Source organism: Lepidochelys olivacea (genome assembly GCF_965140295.1).
Source record: "Lepidochelys olivacea isolate rLepOli2 genome assembly, chromosome: 7".
Taxonomy (NCBI): domain Eukaryota; kingdom Metazoa; phylum Chordata; order Testudines; family Cheloniidae; genus Lepidochelys; species Lepidochelys olivacea.
This window is the reverse complement of record NC_140417.1, coordinates 72791018-72815198: the sequence shown is the minus strand read 5'-3', so window position 1 is coordinate 72815198 and position 24181 is coordinate 72791018. Positions and strand designations below refer to the sequence as shown.

Here is a 24181-nt window from a genome sequence, read left to right as displayed (position 1 = left end):
CATGGAAAACAAAAGGCTGAGATGATTAACAAAGTTTCAAAAGTTATGTTGGGTAAATAAGTAATTTGTTTGGGGGTGGAGGTGAGGAAAGGTATAAAAATATTTTTATTTGTCCTGGGAATCAGAATGACTAGGGACTTACCACTAGTGATGAGTTGAATAAATGTGGAATTGTGTGACATTTCAGAGATTTCACTGTTTAGCAACCGCTACACGACAAAGCTATTACCATGTAAAGTGATTGTTGAAAACAGTAATACACCAGTATAGTAGGTTTGGAAAGGTCAACTTTTTAATAACTGCTTTTCTCACCCTGTTATGTCACGCAGTTACAAAGTACTTAGAAAAAACATGAGTTCCGCAGAGGGATTAGGTTTGGTTGTTTTTTAAAAAAATTCTTATTCATTACATAAATAACATCTGGCACTTCAATGGGACTCCACTGGACTAAGGCCTTGACAAAAACTCAAAAAGCTATGTTTGATCTAATACTATATCAAGGTCCATTTTGTTACAATTGAATATGTTCAGAATATGCAAGCTTTCCCAATAAAGAAAAAAAAAATAGAAAGTCAATGTGTGTTAAGACATTGCATAAGGTCTACAGCAGCAGTCTAGCTCCTTTGTAGTTAGCCCAACAGTTTCAGGGTTAGACTCCACTTCTAATTGTTCACTGAGGCAACTTAATGTTCAGAAAAAAGCCTCTAGAAATAAGATGACTGAAAAGAATTAATGTTAAAAAAAGTTAGGGTTTGCTGGACTACATATATATATGATTATACACATCAACTTCAGATAATCTTAAAAAAACCTATAATTGAGTGGTTATGTAGAGCGACTTGATTAAAACATAACCAGATATATGTTTGCTGGATATTTGTACACAATGATACTGTTTCACCTTATAAAAATTCTAGCTCCTGTCACCTCTCTAATGTATCTCATAATGCTTGAGTCAAGTTCAGGTTCAATTAGTGATTAAAGGCAGTCCTATAGAAGACACACAGTTTATAAAAGAGAAAAAACATTGCCTAAAAAAACCCCAGGCCTGGAGTTCTGCAACAAGTAGAAGTTAGAGAGTTCTATCAAAGTTACTCCCTGCAGGAGGCCCATTCTGCCTTGGACAATGCCACAGCATTGATCATACAAGGCCTTACTGAAAGTGCCAAAGCCAAAATTACATCATTAAACAAAAGTGCATGAAGTAATAGGATGAACTAACTGCTCATCTAGTACAGTATGTTATGAAATTTGATAGGTTGCCCACGTAACATGACTGTTTATCCATTCAAGAAGTGTACCTTTTTATTTTAAAGGTGAAATACCCAGAATGGCCCCCACAAGTGCAGATGAACTGGTTATCTTTAGATACATATTTGTATTCAATACCTAATCCATGGATTTTTCTTTATTATTTTTAAAAAATATATATATATATTTGGACTGTAACTAATTCAGAATAGTACCCACTATAATGTCAGAGGAAAGAGGAATTTTGTGGTTACATATAAACTTGCGATAAGCTTCCCAAGAAGAGGGTACACAATGGCAGGAAAAGTAAGGGTATCAATAAGGATAGGTAATGACCCGTTTATGTAAAGGTCAAACCAGCCTCATTGTACACCTTGAAGACTTTCTCAATTGCATTGACGTAGGCAGCTGTTCTCAGGTCCAGACCCAGGTTGTACTTCATGGCAGTGCGCATGATTTGCTGAAGAGAAATGAAAGAAGGAAGTTTTTTATGATTGCTTGAAAAGCCTTTCCATGTACACTGTTTTCAAGGAATTTCAGAGAGGGGCTAAGGCTCAGTACAGAGGGATCCTAGTATTCAGATTACAGCCCAGCATCCATAAGGCTTAAGTCTTTCCTAGATTTCCATGGTGCCACTTCTAATCATCAAAGACTCTATCCCCTCCATGTTTGTAAAATCTTCACAAAAGCCATGGAGTATCCAGTGGACTTCATGCCCCCTTCTGCAGTATTTTCCATTGGAGGGACAGTATGGTCTACATATATGTGGTGATATTAAATATAGCTTTGAAAATATTTTTGCTCCAAGAGATTTCTATAACATAAAAAGATAAATGATGGGGCTCTCCAATGGGTAAACTTTTTATCAAAAAATATGCTTGCTAAATCCACACAAGTTGACTTTAACTTTGTTTTCAGTTTCTGGATGGCCTACAACATCCAATTAAAGGTATCCACACAAACATCTATTCAGAGGAGCGTTATATGTGCAGTGACTACTACTATTGTCAATAAGAAAAGGAGGACTTGTGGCACCTTAGAGACTAACCAATTTATTAGAGCATAATTGGTTAGTCTCTAAGGTGCCACAAGTCCTCCTTTTCTTTTTGCGAATACAGACTAACACGGCTGCTACTCTGAAACCTACTATTGTCAATAGCGGTCTTCTATTTTAAGTGCAAGGAAATAGTGCTGTCCATTGATATCACTACATGCTGACTTAGTTTGCTTTTGTGACGGTTATGTTTATGTCCCCTTGCTACAACTCTGCATGTTAATGCAATACTTACTCTGGCGGAACGCTCCATGGTGTAAGCCAATCCAGAGTGGACGATGTCTTTCTCAGATGCACCCTGAAAGGGAATGAATGCAATCCGGGTTCAATAGGACATGAATAAATATGCAATATTATTGACTCTCTCTTAGTACATCAGACTAACACGCTGGGTTCCGATAATTAGTCAGCCTGCTTTCACGGTAGATTTCTTCAAATTTTTAATATATTTTTTTAATACCTGGTGAAAGGAGACTAATATGTGAACACTGCTAATTCAGTGGGTGATCTTACAGACAGTAAGCCCTAGCATATGGTATGTGAAATGTTTAGAGGTTCAATAAAAAGGGAAGATAGACTCTGGATATCAAGCCCGCAGCGAATAAAATGCCCAGTAGTGGCACTCTGACTTTAATGTTTCTACAGAGAACTACAATTTCTTACTTTTACATTTATAAATTCAATGAAGATATATTCTGGAATAAGGAAGATTCTTTTTACAAAACACTTCTAGGATAAAATGTTGCTCTACTGAATGAGTTGGTCAGGACTTATGCAAGAATGAACAAGCTATTTGGTCCCGGTTTCTCAATACATTTCTTATGCAGAATACAGGAATACTTAAAAAATCCTGAAGTGAGATGACTAACACAAACCTCAATCTTCAATATTTTTATTCCTAGGGCAGCCACAAGACTGGTAAATTAGGACTGGATCTCATTCTAAGAGAATTTCTGTTTGAGATACAGCATATATGATCTTGACGCAACAGTTACAGTCTGAAGATCTACGGCCTGTGTTGTGAAAGTGTTCAGAACACATCACCCCACTGGTCCCTTCCGGCCTTAAACTCTACGAAATCAGTGTACTAGGCTTCTGACTCAGTCTAACATGTGACCTTTCATGAATATTTAGCTCACTATTGAGAAACTCTCTGCCTCTGAAGTACCTATTTGCAATTCCTCTTCCTTTCAAAATGATATAAAACAGTAACATATTAATTGTCTATTGCCCCCCCTCAAAAATCTTTTAACTATATTTTCATATAGTTATGTATGTGTACGAAAGGAAGAGTGTTTTTTAGAATACTGGAGTTGGTGATCACTTCATATAAACAAGCAACAATTCTGAGTAACGTTTTTGGAACATATCATCTGAAGAAGAAGAGGTAGGCACATGAGAAACATGTTCAGTAAATCAACCTATGTATATAGTGTTACTGTAGAAGAGACTAAATACAGTTTAGATTTTGTAACTCTGCAAAAGGAGGCAGGTTTTTGCACTCTAAACAGTGAGTGGTATTACAAAGCAACCGTCTGATTAACAATGTAAGACCAAATGACTTGTATGTACACACTAAATTTCAGCTTTAGAAGAACTTTAGAGCTAAAAATGTTTTGTGGAGTCAGGTGCAAGATACCAACTGGACATAGCTAGCCTGCTTGCCATACTACTGGGCATTTCAGATCATCCTATTCGATCATGTAACTAACCACACATTAATGCCTTATGGCAAAAACATATGCCCAACAGAAAAATAATGGATTTTATTTACAATTATAATACCAGAATACAACTGGAGTAACAAAGATTAAAAGCATCACAGCAGCTACTTACTGATATCCTATCCTGGAATTCTGCTGTAGGCACAACTGGAATAGTTCCACCATGTTTCCCAAACTTTCTTTCCAAGCTTTCCTGGACAGACACTGGAAAGGGAAGGAAAACAAGGCAAGTTAAATTTCAGCAGCAAGAGAATAACTTTCCAGTGAGAGTATTTTTAAAGAGTTTCAGCACTCATTACTTCAACCAATAGCATAAACTGAGCTGTGCTAGGTAACCTTTTAAAGAACTGCAACAAAATTTGAGTCCGATTACTTTGATATACAAAGGCTTCAAATTAGAAACCTCAAGGTCCCAAGTACTCTCTTTGCTGCAAGACAATTTGGAAGACTGGGATGGCTAAGTAGAGATGGAGGTGGAAGAGCTGCAGCCTAAACTCAACCAGCTAATAGGTCACCATCTCAGTCCTCTATAAATGACCGCCTGAAGAGTATAGACCAATACTTCTAATGTAGAAACTTCAGGCATGGAGTTTCAGAGAGTAAAGTGAACAACCATTTCTCCTTTTTAGCTTATATTTAAGAAGGACAGCACTAACTAACAATAAAGCTTAAGAAGTTTTAAAAGCTTTCTAAGTTCCAAAGGAATTTAAAATGTCTGCACATAAGACACTATCTCTTATGCAAGTTTTTGCATTTATATTGGTTTTTGCATTTATATAACCTAACCATGTTTCAGATAAATGCAATTTTAAGGCATTGTTCTAAATGCTAGGAAGGACCCTCTACTACTTGAGCAATGCCAGAGCAGATGGGGTACACTATGTGAAGAGGCTATGTTTAAAAAAGATTCCTTATCTAAATTTTGTCAACTCCATTAAGTTCTGAGAAACTAAGGCATTTGTTACTGCTATTTCGTTTTGCGATGAAGTGTTATTTAAACCTGGTGACAAGTCTTACAGTTCTTCTACTCCATGAAGCTTATTTTTTTCATAAAATCAGCATTCTGGTCAGGAAATGGGAAGCCCAAACAATGGCCTCCAAGTCAGGAGCCAAGAGGGCCAGAAGCCACATTTCAAGAATAGCCATATCAATTACACTATTGCACTTCACAGAAATCCTACTGTGCTGTATACCTGCTCAGTGTCATAATGCAGGGATCTTCAAAGCTGTAATTTGTTGATTATATTGCCAAATACACAGTTGAAGGTTTTTGGATTTTGTTTTTACACTGAAGAGAGCTATATTTTCTTTCATAAGGGATTTGAATTAGTATTTGTAAGGCATTTTGACAATATCAAAAGCTAAGTATCACTTCATGAAGACACTGTTAGTTTTCTACAATGTTTTCCTACGTATTACTCAATACATTAGTTAATCTTCACACTAGGTACATTTGTAAGCTTTCCCACATACACTAGGAGCAGATTTAAAGAGAAGTCAAATTTAGAACATCTCTGTATTTGATTTCTTCCATGTTTGGCATAGAAATGTCAAATGTAACCTTGGTTAACGACGTAGTTGGTTAGAGTTCCTTTCTAGTTCAATTTATTTGTTGAAGAGCAAATAAAAGTAGAAGTAAGGCTTACTCAACAAGTGGTAGTTCGAATCCCTTTCGTATTTAAAAGTCAAGCGGCCATAGCTGACGTGGTTCAGGTTTTTCAGCCACTCAAAATAAGACACAGTTACACCACCAGCATTTAAATAGAGATCCTGCACGGAAACAACATTAACAGAAAGCTTTCTGAATGATAAACCTATAAGACACGACAACTTAGTTGTATTTTTAGAAGGCAAATTAAAATGCAAAAACATGAAAATCCTGTTTAAACATCACAGGCAGCACAGAGAATAATTCAGTCATTAATTCCCCTCAGGAGAGCACTGAAGTGATCAGGATTACAAGTTTTATTAATTTAAAAATGTATGAATTTAAAAAGCCTCAAATACAACTACACATGATTAACTGTTATTTTCCCCTCTCTCCACCTGTAAGTTTTTGGCAAGAAAATAAAAAAGCATGCATTAGAGTAGCCAAATGAGCAAGATTTAAAATAAATCACTTGGCAGCAACATCACTTTCTTTAGAGATAGCATTCCCCTTCCCCAAAACGGACCTTGCTGTCCTAGATAAGGTTTCTTTCAAGTAATCAGTGCAGCATGCAACCTTTTGTTATGGCTATACATTCCAGATTCATCTGTAGCACAAAGCTCTATCAAAACACCCATGTTCAGGTTTATTTCTAGAGCGCAGAAGACAATGGCCAAACTTTTCCCTACTTGGCTGCCTAACTTTAGGTACCCAGATAGGCAGCTCTGAGTTTCAAAAACCCTCCCACTGACTTCAATAAAAGTTAGACATCCAAGTATGAAAAATTCAGCCACTGCATTTAGACTCTCCCTCCCTACTCCACTCACTGGACTGGGCAGTTAACGAAGTGTCAATTCCCAGAAAGGAAAACCAAGGTTTTAGGGATTTGTGTCAGTCTTTGATAGGAATAACTGTAAATTGTTTTTCTTTTGAAAATGTCGCTCCCATGCAATAGATGAATTTAAGTAAGTGAACATGGCTGCAATGAGAGATCTGGGATTTGAGGATAGTTACCTCACAAGTCTTGAGTGAAGTTAGAACACCAATTTTCAAGGTAAGAGGCACAGAAGGGAGGGCATTGTAGGAATGGTTTTCATAGGAAAATTATTCTGAACACGTAAGTGATTCTTAAAGAATATTAATTCTAAGGTTGATCCTGTGATCAGGAGAAAGAATGCATTTGCAGACAGACCCAGTCTACTTTCCATTAGTGTTGGCAAAATAATCTTACAGGAATGACCATGATATTCCGCTCCAAAAAGATTTTATCGGCCTCTGGGGTTGTAGGTCCATTGGCACCTTCAGCAATAATCTAGGGAAAGAACCATGACACAATAATTATTGACACACAGAGGCATATATTTATATTCACACCAATAGCTGGAGTAAATATGGAGAAAGACATTTGCCATACTGTTTCTTGTTTTAATATTTAGTTTAACTCTTCTTCTTACTTTTGCTTTGACCCTGTGAGCATTGGATTTAGTCAACTGTTTCTCACTGGCAGCAGGGATGAGAATGTCACAGTCTGATTCCAAGATGTTGCCATCATATGGTTGTGCCTTGGGGAAGCCGACAATTGTCCCATGTTGCTGTTTGAGGGGAAGAGAAGTGTGACTATCGGTTATTTTCAGCATCACTATTGCACAACATAATCGTCACTTACTCTTTTATATTAAAATGGGAAAGACCATTGCTTTGACAGCCATGCATCCTTCTTTGAAGAATGTCTTTGCATGTGTCTGTACAACACTTTCCACAGCATGTCTACTGCACTATGTTTTTAAAACTAACACAAATGCCCTCCTTCCCCTCCTACAGCTACTACTACCGCAAGTACCATAAAAAAATCCAAATACCATCAAATTTTCAATTAAACCTTAAATACTTCTAAACAGACACTGTACCATTCTATTAGGTTTGTATAAGCACTTTACTCCATTCGAGACAGGTGAAACACTTCATTTACTTGCACTTTAGAGAAACAGAATGTAAGTTTACCATACTAGAAGAGTGAGAAAAAAGGGGTCTGCTTCCTTGCTTGTTCCCCAATCTTGAATTAAAAACAATGTCAATTCAAACACCTACTAATCCATCTCAGTAAGTAAAAGAGATAGAAGGAACAGCATGTTCAAAAAGACAGTATAAAATGTGATTGCCATTCCTATTTACATGGGCAGCCAAGGATCATCCCACTAAGGCTGTTGGATAAAAAGTTGAGACTTAATACAGTTCACATTAAAATTAAATCCAGATCAGCCAGTGTCAATTAATTTTAATGCCTGAAATACATTCATATTGGTTAGATTCTACAATCTGTTTACAGTGCATCTGTGGGATAAGAATGAAAATTAAGAGTATGCTCACCCTAACCTCAAAAATACACTCTAAAAACAGAGGTGAATCTCATGCAGCATCTATGGAAGATCCTTACATATATTTTCAAAATATCAGTCTAGATCAGGGGTCGGCAACCTTTCAGAAGTGGTGTGCCAAGTCTTCATTTATTCACTCTAATTTAAGGTTTCACGTGCTGGTAATACATTTTAACGTTTTTAGAAGGTCTATAAGTCTGTATATTATATAACTAAACTACTGTTGTATGTAAAGTAAACAAGGTTTTTAAAATGTTTAAGAAGCTTCATTTAAAATTAAATTAAAATGTAGATCTTATCAGTTTAGTGCAGTGGCTCTTAACCTGGGGTGCACGACGCCCTTTCTGGGGGTGCGAGACGCCCTTTCTGGGGGTGCGAGACGCCCTTTCTGGGGGTGCGAGACATGCAAGATTTTTTTAAGAAGGTAGATCATCAAAAACAAATTAAGCACAGGCACACAAGTACAACTACACCTCTACCCCGATATAACGTGAATTTGGATATAATGCAGTAAAGCAGCGCTCTGGGGAGCGGGGCTGCTTTACCACGTTATATCCGACTTCATGTTACTGCAAGTGGTTCCTCTGCGCCCGCCCTCCCCCACCCCACCGAGCACGCTGCAGCTCCGCAGAAGGCCTGGGAGGGGGGAGAAGCGGAGCTGTGGCATGTTCGTGGGAAGCGGCGGAGCGGAGGTGAGCTGGGGCGGGGGGCGCCCACAGCAAGTAAGGGGGGGGCCATGCAGAGGAATCACTCCCTGCCCCAGCTCACCTCCGCTCCGCCTCTGCCTCCTTCCCTGAGCGTGCTGCTGCCACTCTGCTTCTCCCCCCTCCCTCGCTTCCAGGCTTCCCGCGCCAAACAGCTGATTGGCGTGATAAGCGTGGAAGGGAGGGAGAAGCGGAGCAGTGGTGGTGCATTCAGGGGAGGAGGCAGAGGCGGAGCAGAGGTGAACTGGGGCGGGGAGCGGTTCCTTTCCCTACCCAGATATAACGCGGTCTCACCTATAAGACAGTAAGATTTTTTTGGTTCCCAAGGACCACGTTATATCGGTGTAGAGATAGATGTACTTTGTTTCATCAAATCTATGTATTTATTAATATTATACATTTTTTAACCATTACTGTAATATACTAAGTTTTTAAGCTAGTTGTAGTGTAATTTTTGATAAGGGCTAGGCCAGGAGCAGAGCCCTGGGCTGGCTGCAGGTACTCCAAGCCAGCAGGAGGGCTGAACAGGGCTGGAGGCCTCGACCCTGGTTAGCGGGGGGGCTGGGAAGCTGGAACCCCAGACCAGCAGCGATGTGAGCGGGGCCGGCGGCTAGTACCCCAGGCTGGCAGCAGGCTGAGCTGGGTGATGGACAGAACCCCAGACCAGCAGCGATGTGAGCGGGGCCGGCGGCTAGTACCCCAGGCTGGCAGCAGGCTGAGCTGGGTGATGGACAGAACCCCAGACCAGCAGGGATGTGAGCGGGGCCGGCGGCTAGTACCCCAGGCTGGCAGCAGGCTGAGCTGGGTGATGGACAGAACCCCAGACCAGCAGCGATGTGAGCGGGGCCGGCGGCTAGTATCCCAGGCTGGCAGCAGGCTGAGCTGGGTGATGGACAGAACCCCAGACCAGCAGCGATGTGAGCGGGGCCGGCGGCTAGTACCCCAGGCTGGCAGCAGGCTGAGCTGGGTGATGGACAGAACCCCAGACCAGCAGTGACTCACCTGCTTCCGGTCTGGAGTTCTGCCTGCTCCTGCCAGCTGGGGTCCCGGCCGCCGGCCCCGCCCAGCCCACTGCCGGCCGGGGGTTCTGTTCATTCAGGCCATCAGCAGGCTTAGCGGGGCCAGCAGCCAGGACCCCGGCTGGCAGCAGCATGCCAGTAAAAATCGGCTCACATGCCGCCTTTGGCGCGCGTGCCGCAGGTTGCCGACCCCTGGTCTAGATTTTAAGTATATCAGAACATCTACAAATAATCACTACTGCTGCAGTACACAAATTACTATTTTATATTAAGATAGAAAAGGCACTTTCATTTTAAGCACTACATCTCTTGTCTCTAATATACGCCTGGGGGAATTCTGCACCACTATGCACACCCAGAATTCATGCCCTCTGCAGATTTTTTTTCCTCCACAGAAAATAGATTCTGTCAGGGAGGTGCTGCAATTACAACTTTGCCCACCAGAGCCTGCTGTGGTGCTAGAAGAGAGGGAAGCAGGCTCAGGGCCAGAGCAGCCAGCTGCAGAGAGGGGGCAGTGGCTACCTTCCTCACAGTGCCCTGTCTGTGAGGCCAGGTGAAGAGACACTCGATATTAAGGGGGTGGGGGGGGGGGGAAGACAAAACGGGACACATTGGCTGCTTGGGAGGTCATAGATTGGGGCTCAGAAGGGCTAGTGGGAGGGATAGACTGGGGCGGGAGCACAGGGGCTAGTGGGAGGACACCAATGAGCCAAGTGCTGAATGGGAGTGGGGGTGCAGGGACAAGGGCAGATGTGCCTGACTGAATGGGAGAGACTAGGGGTCAGCCAGGGTCTGCATGGGGGAGGCTCCACAACTCCCTAACAACCCCTCTTCCCCAACAAAAATACCTGTTCTATACTTCTCCCCACCACACCCAACACCTCTCCAGGTTCACTCCCAGTCTCCTTCCCAGCAATTACTTCCCTCTCCCTCAGCTCCTTCACTACCCCTCACTCCCACAAGCCTTTGTACTGCTTCTGAGGGGTGCAGAAAATACATTTCTGTATTATAGTTTGAATGAATTATTACTCAAAGTTCTGTATTAATATGCCTAGCAAGGAATCTATTTGTCAAAAAATATTTCCTGAATCTTTTTAGTCATCTGTATTGTTAGACATGCTTGCTGAAAGGTATTTTGAAATAAGCGACCAAAATAATTGAAATTGGCATATTTATATTGTGTAATTTTGGCAAATAAAATATGCTGACTTTTGCAGCATTTTAAAATATTGTGCAGAAATTTTTTTTTTTTGGATGCAAAATTCCCCAAGAGTACTAATACGACTAATCAAGAGCTCTTCCTGGGAGCACGATAAAAGCCTAAAGCAAATGGTTAAATGCTAAGGATCCTAGTCTATTAAAAAAAAAAAATGTAAGGAGTTTAGTTAAACATGAAGTAATATTTTATGCCTAAATGGACAGTGCCCCTTTAAATGTCTACTCAACATTGCTATATTTGGAAGCTAGCAAGTTAAAGCCACAATTTACAAGACCATATTCAGTTTCCTCAAAATGAACTTCATCTCTTTTCTTGAGCATGGAAGTTGCTCAAAAAACTTCTATCTGTCCATATAACAGATGGCACAGAGGCTGCAGCTATGCAAGCTTGCCCGTAGTACTACACTAGGAAGTCTAAATGAGAAGTTCTCATCCTGTTCCAAACCAGGACCCTTTCCTTCCCACCTTCTGCAATCTAGCTGCTATTTAGCAACATGGGGGGGAGGGGGAGATTGTGACACCCCCCCCCACACACACACACATTAAGAATTATCTAAACCAGGGTAATTTAGTCTGTTTGGTTGCAATCCTTTGCCTTTTTGCAGAGACTCCGATCCGCAACTGTGCCTATCTGGGTGGCGATGGGCAATGTAGGGAAATGAACAGACTAGCACCACTCAGGCTATCAAAGCCATGAAACCAATTATTATTAATCAATTTGGTCTGCATTCAAGCTAGTGAAAATGATATACTAAAAACACAGTTGCCAATCCTGAACATAGTCTGATGAGCAATTTATAGAGCACTGCTGATCATAATTTGCAAATATTCCGCACGATTAACACCAGCCTCTAGTCATCTCCAGTATTTTCAGAGTTTACACACGGAGCAATATGTAAGTCTCATACCAATTTGTAATCTTCTAGTTCTTTTGGGTCAATCCCATCAGGATTCCAGATATTACCATCAATCTCTCCAATACCAACACATTTAGCACCAAAACGATGAAGGTATCTCATAGAATGCAAGCCCACATTACCGAATCCCTGTAAATAAAAATGGGGAGAATAGAAGAAAGAGCAGTTAAATCATGTGAAATGAGCCCACAAGTCTTAAAACATTTGATCCTTATAAGCTTATATCTGCTTTTCACCTTTTTGTGTCATATGTTGGCATGGATATGGGATGGGGACATATTTGTGTACATTAACCACATTGGCCTGATGTTCTAGAGAGAGAATTACTGTTATAATGTACTTTGCAAGATTAGTGACAGAACTTACACATCATTCCAATATTTTTCTTCTAAAAAGTAGCATGCAAGTTTCCACTGAGATTCATTCAAGCTGCATATACTTGCAAAGATGCTACCCAGTTACGTGATATGAAGAAGGTATTTATTTTGTGAGAGAAAAACTAGCCAAGATGAAGCCCTCTCCTATTCCTAAATTCTGCTTTTCCATGTTTTTTTTTTTTTGCTTCCAGTTCCTGAACTATGTAGCAGAGTGCTCGTGGTAATTTTGGGGATCATAAAATTTCAAAGACTAAAACTTCAGTTGAAATTTGTCGTAAGTTACTTTTAATTTTTACTGTATTAATGTACTTGTAAGTTTTCTTGAGGCTAGATGAACAGCTTTAAAGCTATTAATGTAGTCAATGTAATGTTTCATAACTACATTTGCCTTAATCACATATTTTCTGAATGTGCACATAACTGAATGTTGTATAGAATTCTGTGGACTTTGAAATGACAATTCCAGAATTTGCTTTACACTTGTGTTCCTCTGGTCACTATAGATATGGGATGCCTGCAAAATTTAAAGCCTCTAAGAGTGGCTCAAGTTCATTTTATTTATTAAAATACAACTGAATTATTTTCTCATGTTGACTCTTTAATGGAGCCCTGTTCTTCTGATAATCCATTTTATTGTCTCTAAAGCAGTCTTCCACAAAAACTATCGTTTTAAAGGATATGATCTTCTTCTACTCTGCACTTCAATAGTAGCCTCTATCCATACATCAGACTGTTTTACAAATGTAAATTAAACCTTAGCTCCGTGGGATGTTATGCTGGTTTCTATATTTTACAGGTACGGAAGCAGGGATTAAGTGGCTTGCCCACGGTCACCCAGGAAGCCTTTGGCAGAGCTGGAAAAAAGATTAACTACAGGGAAGAGTGAATATGAAACTCCTCAATTTATTACTTTCAAAGTATTTTGCACAGTTCCCCTTTTACATTAGAAGCAAGCTTTGATACAAGAATTAAGTTCTATTTATGTATGGAGTTTATCTTCAGTGCTGTGTCCTCATTTTTTCTTGATTAGTCTTCAGCTGTTTTGCCAAGTTTTTAGTTTGCTTGTTCAGTTTTAGACTTTTATATTTAGGCGCTGCCAATATGTGAATTCCAAAGAGCGGGGATGTTGATGTGCTATTGTGTTTCTACATAGGGTACAGGATGTTTGTCTCAGGTCACTGGTTAACTGGCACAGGACAGTAGGTTGCAATTAGGTGATGTCGTGGATTCATTACTAAAAATGTAGCAATCAGTCCTCTGCCATTTCTAACACTAGCCACATTGATATGAGAACAGTTCCAAATAAAGCATTCTAGACCATCATCCAGATTCCGCATTTAATTTAATAGCTCACTAATTATGTATTTATCCAACCTGATAAACAGGACAAATTTCAAAAAACCCTTGAAAGGATATAATTATGCATGTTAAGTAGTATTAGAAATCCATTTCTCAGTGTAGTCTCTTTCTTCTCACCCAATATTCATGTCCTAAAACATGTAGCAGCATAGTTTGAATTAAGGGTCTTTTGAGGTCTCACAAAAGCCAAAATAATTCAGAACTAAAATTGAAAATCTAGGTCATTATGTTGTCCTAAATACATCTCATAATACCACAGATCAGATCATATTCAAATTTTTCTGAGCTCTGCATTTTTTTCTTTAGGATCCAAAAATAAGGTAACTAAAGGGCTCGTGTTTCCATTATATGGAAGTAATTACAGAATATAATTTTGCAAAAAGTGGGGTTACATTACACATGAAATGTGTAATATCCCTTAGTTTAAAATCTCCAAGAACTTGGAAAAGATGTCTAGAGCTGTAAGAGTATGTCTCCATAGCAAAGAAAAACCTGCAGCTGGCCCGTGCCAACCGACTCGAGCTCATGGGGCTCAGGTTGTGAGGCACTATCATTGCCTTGTAGACTTCCAGGCTCAGGCTGGAGCCCTACCTTTGGGAACCTCCTACCCTACAGTGTTTAGAGCCCAGGCTCCAGCCCAAGCCCAGAAGTCTACACAGCAACAGAATCATAGGAAGGGACCTCAAGAGGTCTTCTAGTCCAGTCCCCTACACTCAAGACAGGACTATGTCTTATCTAGACCATCCCTGACAAGTGTCCCTTTGCTCTTAAAAATCTCCATTGATGGAGATTTCACAACCACCCTGGGCAATTTATTCCAGTGCTTAACTACCCTGACAGTTAAAGTTTTCCTAATGTCCAACCTAAACCACCCTTGCTGCAATTTAAGTCCATTGTTTCTTGTATCATCCTCAGAGGTTAAAGAACAATTTTTCTCCCTCCTCCTTGTAACCTTTTATACACTTGAAAACTTATGTCCCCTGAATCTTCTCTTCTGCAGACTACACAAAGCCCAATTTTTTTAATCTTCCCTCATAGGTCATATTTTCTAGACCTTTACTCATTTTTGTTGCTCTTCTCTGGATTTTCTCCAATTTATCCACACCTTTCCTGAACTGTGGTGCCCAGAAGTGGACATAATACTCCAGTTTAAGCCTAATCAGTATGGAGTAGAGCAGAATTACTTGTGTCTTACTTACAACACTCCTGCTAATACATCACAGAATGATGTTTCCTTTTTTTTTTGCAGCAGCGCTAGACTGTTGACACATATTTAGTTTGCGACCCTTTATGACCCCCAGATCCCTTTCCACAGTACTCCTTCCTAGGCAGTCATTTCCCATTTTGTAAGTGTGCAACTGATTGTTCCTTCCTAAGTGAAGTACTTTGCATTTATCGTTATTAAATTTCATCCTAGTTATTTCAGACCATTCCTCCAGTTTGTCCAGATCATTTTGAATTTTAATCCTATCCTCCAGAGCAATGGTTCTCAACCATGGGTACACGTGCCCCTGGGGATACGTAGAGGTCTTCCAGAGGGTACATCAACTCGTTTAGATATTTTCCTAGTTTTACAACAGGCTACATAAAAAGCACTGGCCAAGTCAGCACAAACTAAAATTTCATACAGACAATAACTTGCTTATACTGCTCTACATGCTATACACTGAAATGTAAGTACAATATTTATGTTCCAGTTGATTTATTTTATAATTATATGGTAAAAATAAGAAAGTAAGCAATATTTCAGTAATATCATGCTGTGACACTTTTGTATTTTTATGTCTGATTTTGTAAGCAAGTAGTTTAAGTGAGGAGTAACTTGGGGGTACACAAGACCACTCCTGAGCTGGCGGGCATGGGCCAGCCATGAGTTTTCCTTTGCTGTATAGACATACTCAGTCTATGAATACAATGTTGTTCTTAGAAAATGGCTGGAGTTTTGGCTGTGTGCCTATGTATATAATTTTTTTTAAAATGCAAAATAAAGGATAACTCTTGTCTGGAAATTGCTTCTGAAGTTTAAATTGATTGCAAGACTAATCTCTACAGTTATAAAACCTTACCAGGTCTACCATTTTAATAGTGATTTTAAAAGCAGCTACATTTCCAATTTTCTTCACCAAAACAATTGCATTTCTAGACAAATTACCTGGACTACGAATGTCTTATCCCCAAATCCTGGAGTCATTCCCAGAAGGCTCATATATGAAGCTTCATTGATGAAGTTTTCAATTCCATGGAAGAGACCACGACCAGTGGCAGAGATACGTCCGTGGATACCACCTTGGCTGATAGGTTTACCAGTGACACAAGCATGGGCATTAATATCCTGCAAGACAGTTTAGAATTCTATAAACTGCATCACTCTTTCCAAGAAAAGGATCAGTCAAACAACAGCTGAGGTATAATGTGTAGGTGAGCTTCAAACACATTAACAGATTTCTTTCCATGATGTACTTACATTATAGCTTTTACTGACAGCAATAATGAAGATATGAACCACCTTTTTAAGCTTACCTCTCCAAACTCCCTTGCTCAGCTTACCATAAGCATCTTAGAAAAATTCTACCCTGCCATACAATGTAGTGTAATTACATAACCACAGTACTTGAGATACTGTGCAATTTTCTGAAGTGTTGTGATTTGCACAATTCAGCTCTATGCTTACATTAATTTACAGTGGTCTGTTTAGTGATGTTGTAAGGATGAAGGGCCCAGAGAGAAGCTGCCATCTGACTAGCCACAGAAAGGTAGTGAGCTGTATGACTACAATTGTGATAACCATCATTGTTCTTGACAAATTAATCCTTTAAAACAACATAAAAAGTTTAGACGTATCTATGGGCAGTTTAAAGATGATTAAACAGTTTTAGCTGCAAACAGTCACAACAGGAAACAAATATTATTATCTGAAAGCATGCAGTACAGGCATACTAACAACTTTAGAAGTGAGTACACACTGATCTGGCTGAGATGCTATCATAAGAAATTTACCCCCAAGTAACAGGTTTTACCCACACATGTTATGAACTAGTCTTTCCTACTGTCTGAAAAGAGGGGCCACAGTTGACCTCAAGACGATAGCCTACAGTGCAAAGTCATCTGGAAAAACAATAGATAGGTATCTTTTCCCACATGGAAAGGCACTCACATGCCACCAAACCCCCATTTTTTACACAGTCTCAAACGAAATAAACCTTCTACCTAGTTGCCTTACATGTGCTTGATACCCAAAGTAAACCCTACTCCTTAAAACTCTGACAAAGATTAACGTATAGGAGTCTCATTATCCTTCATTTTCCAACAGTGAGGTCCATCTTATTAAAAACTTTATTCCAAAATCTAAATTTAAAGTGTTTCCTTCAGAAAGTATTCAGAGTAGCAGCCATGTTAGTCTGTATCCGCAAAAAGAAAAGGAGTACTGCTCCCTCTGGTGGTAAGTCAGCTGTAACCACTTACCAGGGGTACAACCATCTTGGCCAATCCACAAAGTATTACCAAGTTTCCAATCAGTTACATTTTAAAAAAATCTAAACAGAAATGAGTAGCCTATAAGCACATAGCTGATGAACACAGCTTCTTTCCACAATTCCCTCCATCAGAGAGGCCAATGCCTTAGAAAATACAAGGGAATGTGGAAAGAAAGCAAAGAGTTGTACTAGTGCACTGATGTGAATTTCAGAGCTGAGAAGTTTAGTCATATTTCTTCATTCAGTGATCAAGAAACTTACTGTGGGTTTTCTGGACAACTTAATATGGTACCCATTAAAGACTTAATTGGTTTGGCAGGAAAGGGCCACTATTCTTAAAGCCATCCACATTCAGATAGCAATGTTGTATATGCCTCTGAGCCCATCTGTAGCATGGCTGAGAACTTGGATGATGAAGACGTTGAACAGTACAGGGGCAAGGACACAGCCTTGTTTGACTCCATTTGAAATGGGAAAGGAGTCAGTGAGATCTCCATTAAAAAGTACCTGACCTTGCATCCCCTCATGAAATAAACAAATGATCTTTACCAGTTTTGGTGGGCAACCAAGTTTGCTGAGGATCATCCATAATCCTTCTCTATTGACTGTATCAAATGCCTTTGTCAGATCGATGAAAACACTGAACAGATTCATGTTTTGTTTGATACATTTTTCTTGTATTTGCCGGATACTGAAAATCATGTCTATGGTGCTATGACCAGGTCTGAATCTGCACTGAGTCTCAGGTCTGGTCTACACTACGGGATTAGGTCAAATTTAGCCGCATTAGGTCAATTTTAAAATGAATGCATCCACACAACCAACCCCGTTCCATCGACTAAAAGGGCTCTTAAAATCGACTTCTGTACTCCTTCCCAGCTATAAAATCGACCTTGCTGGGTCGAATTTGGGGTAGTACGGACACAAATAGATGGTATTGGTCTCTGGGAACTATCCCAGAGTGCTCCATTGTGACCGCTCTGTACAGCGCTTTGAACTCTGATGCACTAGCCAGATACACAGGAAAAGCCACAGGAACTTTTGAATTTCATTTCCCGTTTGGTCAGCATGGCGAACTCGGCAGCACAGGTGACCATGCAGCCCCCCAGAATTGCAAACGAGCTCCAGCATGGACTGAAAGGGAGACACTGGATCTGACTGCTGTATGGGGAAAAGCATCTGTGCAGACAGAACTCTGATCAAAAAGAAGAAATGTAAATATATTTGCCAAAATCTCACAGGGTATGTTGGAGAGAGGCTACAATAGGGACACACAGCAGTGCCACATGAAAGTTAAGGAGCTGAGGCAAGCCTACCAAAAGAAAAAGGAGGCAAACAGTCGCTCCGGATCACAGCCCCATACATACCCCGCTTCTATGATCAGCTGCATGCCATTCTAGGAGGGGACACTACCACTTCCCCACCACTGTCTGTGGACACCTGCAAGGGGGAAGTCTCACACAACAGGGAGGAGGATTTTGTGGATGAGGAGGAAGAGGAGGAGGAGGAGAACGCACAGCAGGCAAGCAGTGAATCTGGGCATCCAGCCACTCCACTCCAGAGGATGGCCCAAGCAACAGAAGGCTGTCATTCAAACAGTTTGATTTGTAGTATGGCTAAAATAAGCCATGTGGCCTTGTCCTTCCCTCCTCCCCCACCCCACCTGGGCTACCTTGTCAGTTATCTCCCTTTTTTTTTTTAAATTAATAAAGAAAGAATGAACGGTTTCAAAACAATAGTTACTTCATTTCGAAGGAGGGAGCGTGGTTGGCTTACAGGGAATTAAAAATCAACAACGGGGGCGTGTTTGTATCAAGGACAAATACACACAACTGTCGCACCAAAGCCTGGCCACTCACGAAACTGGTTTTCAAAGCCTCTCTGATGCGCAGTGCACCTTACGGTGCTCTTCTAATTGCCCTGGTGTCTTGCTGCTTAAAATCGGATGCCAGACGATTTGCCTCAACCTCCCACCCTACCATAAACGTCTCCCCCTTACTCTCACAGATATTATCGAGCACACAGCAAGCAGCAATAACAATGGGAATGTTGGTTGTGCTGAGGTCTGACCTAGTTAGCAAATAGCGCCAGCGAGCTTTTAAGTGTCCAAAGGCACATTCTACCACCATTCTGCACTTGCTCAGCCTATAGTTGAACTTCTCCTCACTACTGTCCAGGCTGCCTGTGTATGGCTTCATGAGCCTTGGGAGCAAGGGGTAGGCTAGGACCCAAGGATAATTATTGGCATTTCAACATCCCCAAAGGTAATTTTCTGGTCTGGGAAGTAAGTCCCTTCTTGCACTTGCTCAAACAGCCCGGAGTTCCTAAAGATGTGAGCGTCATACACCTTTCCCGGCCATCCCACGTTGATGTCAGTGAAACGTCCCTTGTGATCCACTAGTGCTTGCAGCACCATTGAAAAGTACCCCCTGCGGTTTACATACTGGTTGGCAAGGTGCCAAGATAGGGATATGTGTTCTGTCTATCACCCCAGCACAGTTAGGGACACCCACTGCAGCAAAGCCATCCACTATGACCTGCACATTTCCCAGAGTCACTACCCTTGATAACAGAACGTCAATGATTGCATTAGCTACTTGGATCACAGCAGCCCCTACAGTAGATTTATCCACTCCAAATTGATTCCCGACTGACCGGTAGCAGGCAGGCATAGCAAGCTTCCACAGGGCTATCGCCACTCGCTTCTCAACTGCTAGGGCAGCTCTCATCTTGGTATTCCTGCGCTTCAGGGCGGGGGGAAAAGCAACTCACAGAGTTCAAGGGAAGTGGCCTTACGCATGCGCAAGTTTCGCAGCCACTGTGAATCGTCCCATACCTGCAACACTATGTGATCCCACCAGTCTGTGCTTGTTTGCAGGGCCCAGAATTGGCATTCTACTATATCAACCAGCCCCACTGCCACCATGATGTCCCAATTGCCACAGCCTGTGCTTTCAGGAACGTCTGTGTCCATGTCCTCATCAAAATCATCTTTGTGCTGGCGTCTCTTAGCCTAGTTCTGCATATACTCCAGCATAATGCGCGAGGTGTTTACAATGCTCACAAGAGCAGCGGTGAGCTGAATGGGCTCCATGCTTGCCATGGTTTGGCGTCTGCAGGAGAGCAGAGTTGCAGTGGAAGCGGTGGACGACGACAGATGCCACGAGAATAGATATTTATACAGAACGATGAGAGGACCTGCGAGGTGGATTCATGGCACCAGGAGAGGAGTAGAGCACAGCTGCAGCGGAAGCAGTGGAGGATGAGAACATGGAGAAATTTGCTATTGAGACTGAGTTCATTTACAAGAGCAGGAGAGCAGAGTTGCAGCAGAAGCAGTGGATGACTATGGTTAGCAGTCGTCCTGCACCATCTGCTGACAGCAGCACCCAGAACACAACAGCAGCAGTGACAGTGAGCTGAGCGGGCTCCACTTGCCGTGGTATGGCATCTGCACAGAAAAAAGGCGCAAAACGATTGTCTGCCGTTGCTTTCACAGACGGAGGGGCGACTGACGACGAACCCAAAACCACCCGCGACAATGTTTTTTTCCCCTTCAGGCATTGGGAGCTTAACCCAGAATTCCAATGAGCGGCAGAAACTGTGGAATAGTTACCCACAGTGCACCACTCCGTAAAGTCGATGCTAGCCGTGGTAGTGAGGACGCATTCTGCCGACTTAATGCGCTTCGTGTGGACATACGCATTTGACTGTATAAAAACAATTTCTAAAAATCAACTTCTATAAAATCGACCTAATTTCGTAGTGTAGACATACCCTCAAGTAGATTGGCTTCTGAGACAGATGAAATTGTTCGGGTTCAGGAGGACATGAGCAAAGACTTTTCCAGCGACAGATAACCATGTAATATTTCTCCTACTATCACAGGATATGTTGCTGCCTTTATTTTTAAATAAAGGAATAATTGTGGCATCTTTGAAGTCTTGTGGCATTTCTTCACTGTCCCAGATGTCAGTAAGGATCTTCTGGAGTGTTATCACTTTTGGACCAGCAGATTTATATATTTACCAACAGTAAAAAGCGTATCTTCCAACTTTAGTGACCAAAACTTAATGCAAAGTAGGTCTGAGTAAGCCCTGGTCTACACTAGGACTTTAGGTCGAATTTAGCAGCGTTAAATCGATGTAAACCTGCACCCGTCCACACAATGAAGCCATTTATTTCGACTGAAAGGGCTCTTAAAATCGATTTCCTTACTCCACCCCTGACAAGTGGATTAGCGCTTAAATCGACGTTGCCGGCTCGAATTTGGGGTACTGTGGACACAATTCGACGGTATTGGCCTCCGGGAGCTATTCCAGAGTGCTCCATTCTGACCGCTCTGGACAGCACTCTCAACTCAGATGCACTGGCCAGGTAGACAGGAAAAGAACCGCGAACTTTTGAATCTCATTTCCTGTTTGGCCAGCGTGGCAAGCTGCAGGTGACCATGCAGAGCTCATCAGCACAGGTGACCATGATGGAGTCCCAGAATCGCAAAAGAGCTCCAGCATGGACCGAACCGGAGGTACGGGATCTGATCGCTGTTTGGGGAGAGGAATCCGTGCTATCAGAACTCCGTTCCAGTTTTCGAAATGCCAAAACCTTTGTCAAAATCTCCCAGGGCATGAAGGACAGAGGCCATAACAGGGACCCAAAGCAGTGCCGCGTGAAACTGAAGGAGCTGAGGCAAGCCTACCAGAAAACCAGAGAGGCGAACGGCCGCTCTGGGTCAGAGCCCCAAACATGCCGCTTCTATGATGAGCTGCATGCCATTTTAGGGGGTTCAGCCACCACTACCCCAGCCGTGTTGTTTGACTCCTTCAATGGAGATGGAGGCAATACGGAAGCAGGTTTTGGGGACGAAGAAGATGATGAGGAGGAGGAGGTTGTAGATAGCTCACAGCAAGCAAGCGGAGAAACCGGTTTTCCCGACAGCCAGGAACTGTTTCTCACCCTAGACCTGGAGCCAGTACCCCCCGAACCCACCCAAGGCTGCCTCCTGGACCCAGCAGGCGGAGAAGGGACCTCTGGTGAGTGTACCTTTTAAATTACTATACATGGTTTAAAAGCAAGCATGTGAAAGGATTACTTTGCCCTGGCATTTGCGGTTCTCCTAGATGTAGTCCTAAAGCCTTTGCAAAAGGTTTCTGGGGAGGGCAGCCTTATTTCGTCCTTCATGGTAGGACACTTTACCACTCCAGGCCAGTAACACGTACTCGGGAATCATTGTAGAACAAAGCATTGCAGTGTATGTTTGCTGGCATTCAAACAACATCCGTTCTTTATCTCTCTGTGTTATCCTCAGGAGAGTGAGATATAATTCATGGTCACCTGGTTGAAATAGAGTGCTTTTCTTCAGGGGACACTCAGAGGAGCCCATTCCTGCTGGGCTGTTTGCCTGTGGTTAAACAGAAACGTTCCCTGCTGTTAGCCACAGGGAGGGGGGAAGGTTGAGGGGGTAGTCACGCGGTGGGAGGAGGCAAAATGCGACCTTGTAACGAAAGCACATGTGCTATGTATGTAATGTTAACAGCAAGGTTTACCCTGAAAGAGTGTAGCCACTGTTTTATAAAATGTGTCTTTTTAAATACCGCTGTCCCTTTTTTTTTCCTCCACCAGCTGCATGTGTTTCAATGATCACAGGATCTTCTCCTTCCCAGAGGCTAGTGAAGCTTAGAAAGAAAAAAAAAAACGCACTCGCGATGAAATGTTCTCCGAGCTCATGCTGTCCTCCCACACTGACAGAGCACAGACGAATGCGTGGAGGCAAATAATGTCAGAGTGCAGGAAAGCACAAAATGACCGGGAGGAGAGGTGGCGGGCTGAAGAGAGTAAGTGGCGGGCTGAAGAGAGGGCTGAAGCTCAAATGTGGCGGCAGCGTGATGAGAGGAGGCAGGATTCAATGCTGAGGCTGCTGCAGGACCAAACCAGTATGCTCCAGTGTATGGTTGAGCTGCAGCAAAGGCAGCTGGAGCACAGACTGCCACTGCTGCCCCTCTGTAACCAACCGCCCTCCTCCCCAAGTTCCATAGCCTCCACACCCAGACGCCTAAGAACGCGGTGGGGGGGCCTCCGGCCAACCAGCCACTCCACCACAGAGGATTGCCCAAAAAAAGAAGGCTGTCATTCAATAAGTTTTAAAGTTGTAAACTTTTAAAGTGCTGTGCTTAAAGTGCTGTGTGGCATTTTCCTTCCCTCCTCCACCACCCCTCCTGGGATACCTTGGTAGTCATCCCCCTATTTGTGTGATGAATGAATAAAGAATGCATGAATGTGAAGCAACAATGACTTTATTGCCTCTGCAAGCGGTGATTGAAGGGAGGAGGGGCGGGTGGTTAGCTTACAGGGAAGTAGAGCGAACCAAGGGGCGGGGGGTTTCCTCAAGGAGAAACAAACAGAACTTTCACACCGTAGCCTGGCCAGTCATGAAACTGGTTTTCAAAGCTTCTCTGATGCGTACCGCGCCCTCCTGTGCTCTTTTAACCGCCCTGGTGTCTGGCTGCGCGTAACCAGCAGCCAGGCAATTTGCCTCAACCTCCCACCCCGCCATAAACGTCTCCCCCTTACTCTTACAGATATTGTGGAGCACACAGCAAGCAGTAATAACAGTGGGAATATTGGTTTCGCTGAGGTCTAAGCGAGTCAGTAAACTGCGCCAGCGCGCCTTTAAACGTCCAAATGCACATTCTACCACCATTCTGCACTTGCTCAGCCTGTAGTTGAACAGCTCCTGACTACTGTCCAGGCTGCCTGTGTACGGCTTCATGAGCCATGGCATTAAGGGGTAGGCTGGGTCCCCAAGGATACATATAGGCATTTCAACATCCCCAACAGTTATTTTCTGGTCTGGGAATAAAGTCCCTTCCTGCAGCTTTTGAAACAGACCAGAGTTCCTGAAGATGCGAGCATCATGCACCTTTCCCGGCCATCCCACGTTGATGTTGGTGAAACGTCCCTTGTGATCCACCAGAGCTTGCAGCACTATCGAAAAGTACCCCTTGCGGTTTATGTACTCGGCGGCTTGGTGCTCCGGTGCCAAGATAGGGATATGGGTTCCGT

At 42.3% G+C, this 24181-nt stretch overlaps 1 protein-coding gene across 1 annotated transcript in view; it reads right to left on the bottom strand.

Annotated features, from left to right (window-relative positions):
* Positions 1-270: 270 nt before the first annotated feature.
* The window catches only part of GLUD1 (glutamate dehydrogenase 1), a 59363-nt gene continuing 35452 nt past the window's right edge, over positions 271-24181 (bottom strand). Inside the window, exons 6-13 of the mRNA XM_084633257.1 lie at positions 15799-15978; positions 11902-12039; positions 7132-7269; positions 6909-6989; positions 5676-5799; positions 4142-4233; positions 2541-2603; positions 271-1711 (exon numbers count right to left, since the gene is read on the bottom strand). Coding sequence (XP_084489383.1) covers positions 1592-1711; positions 2541-2603; positions 4142-4233; positions 5676-5799; positions 6909-6989; positions 7132-7269; positions 11902-12039; positions 15799-15978 — 936 coding nt within the window. The 3' untranslated portion in view covers positions 271-1591. The remainder of the gene's footprint in view (positions 1712-2540; positions 2604-4141; positions 4234-5675; positions 5800-6908; positions 6990-7131; positions 7270-11901; positions 12040-15798; positions 15979-24181) is intronic.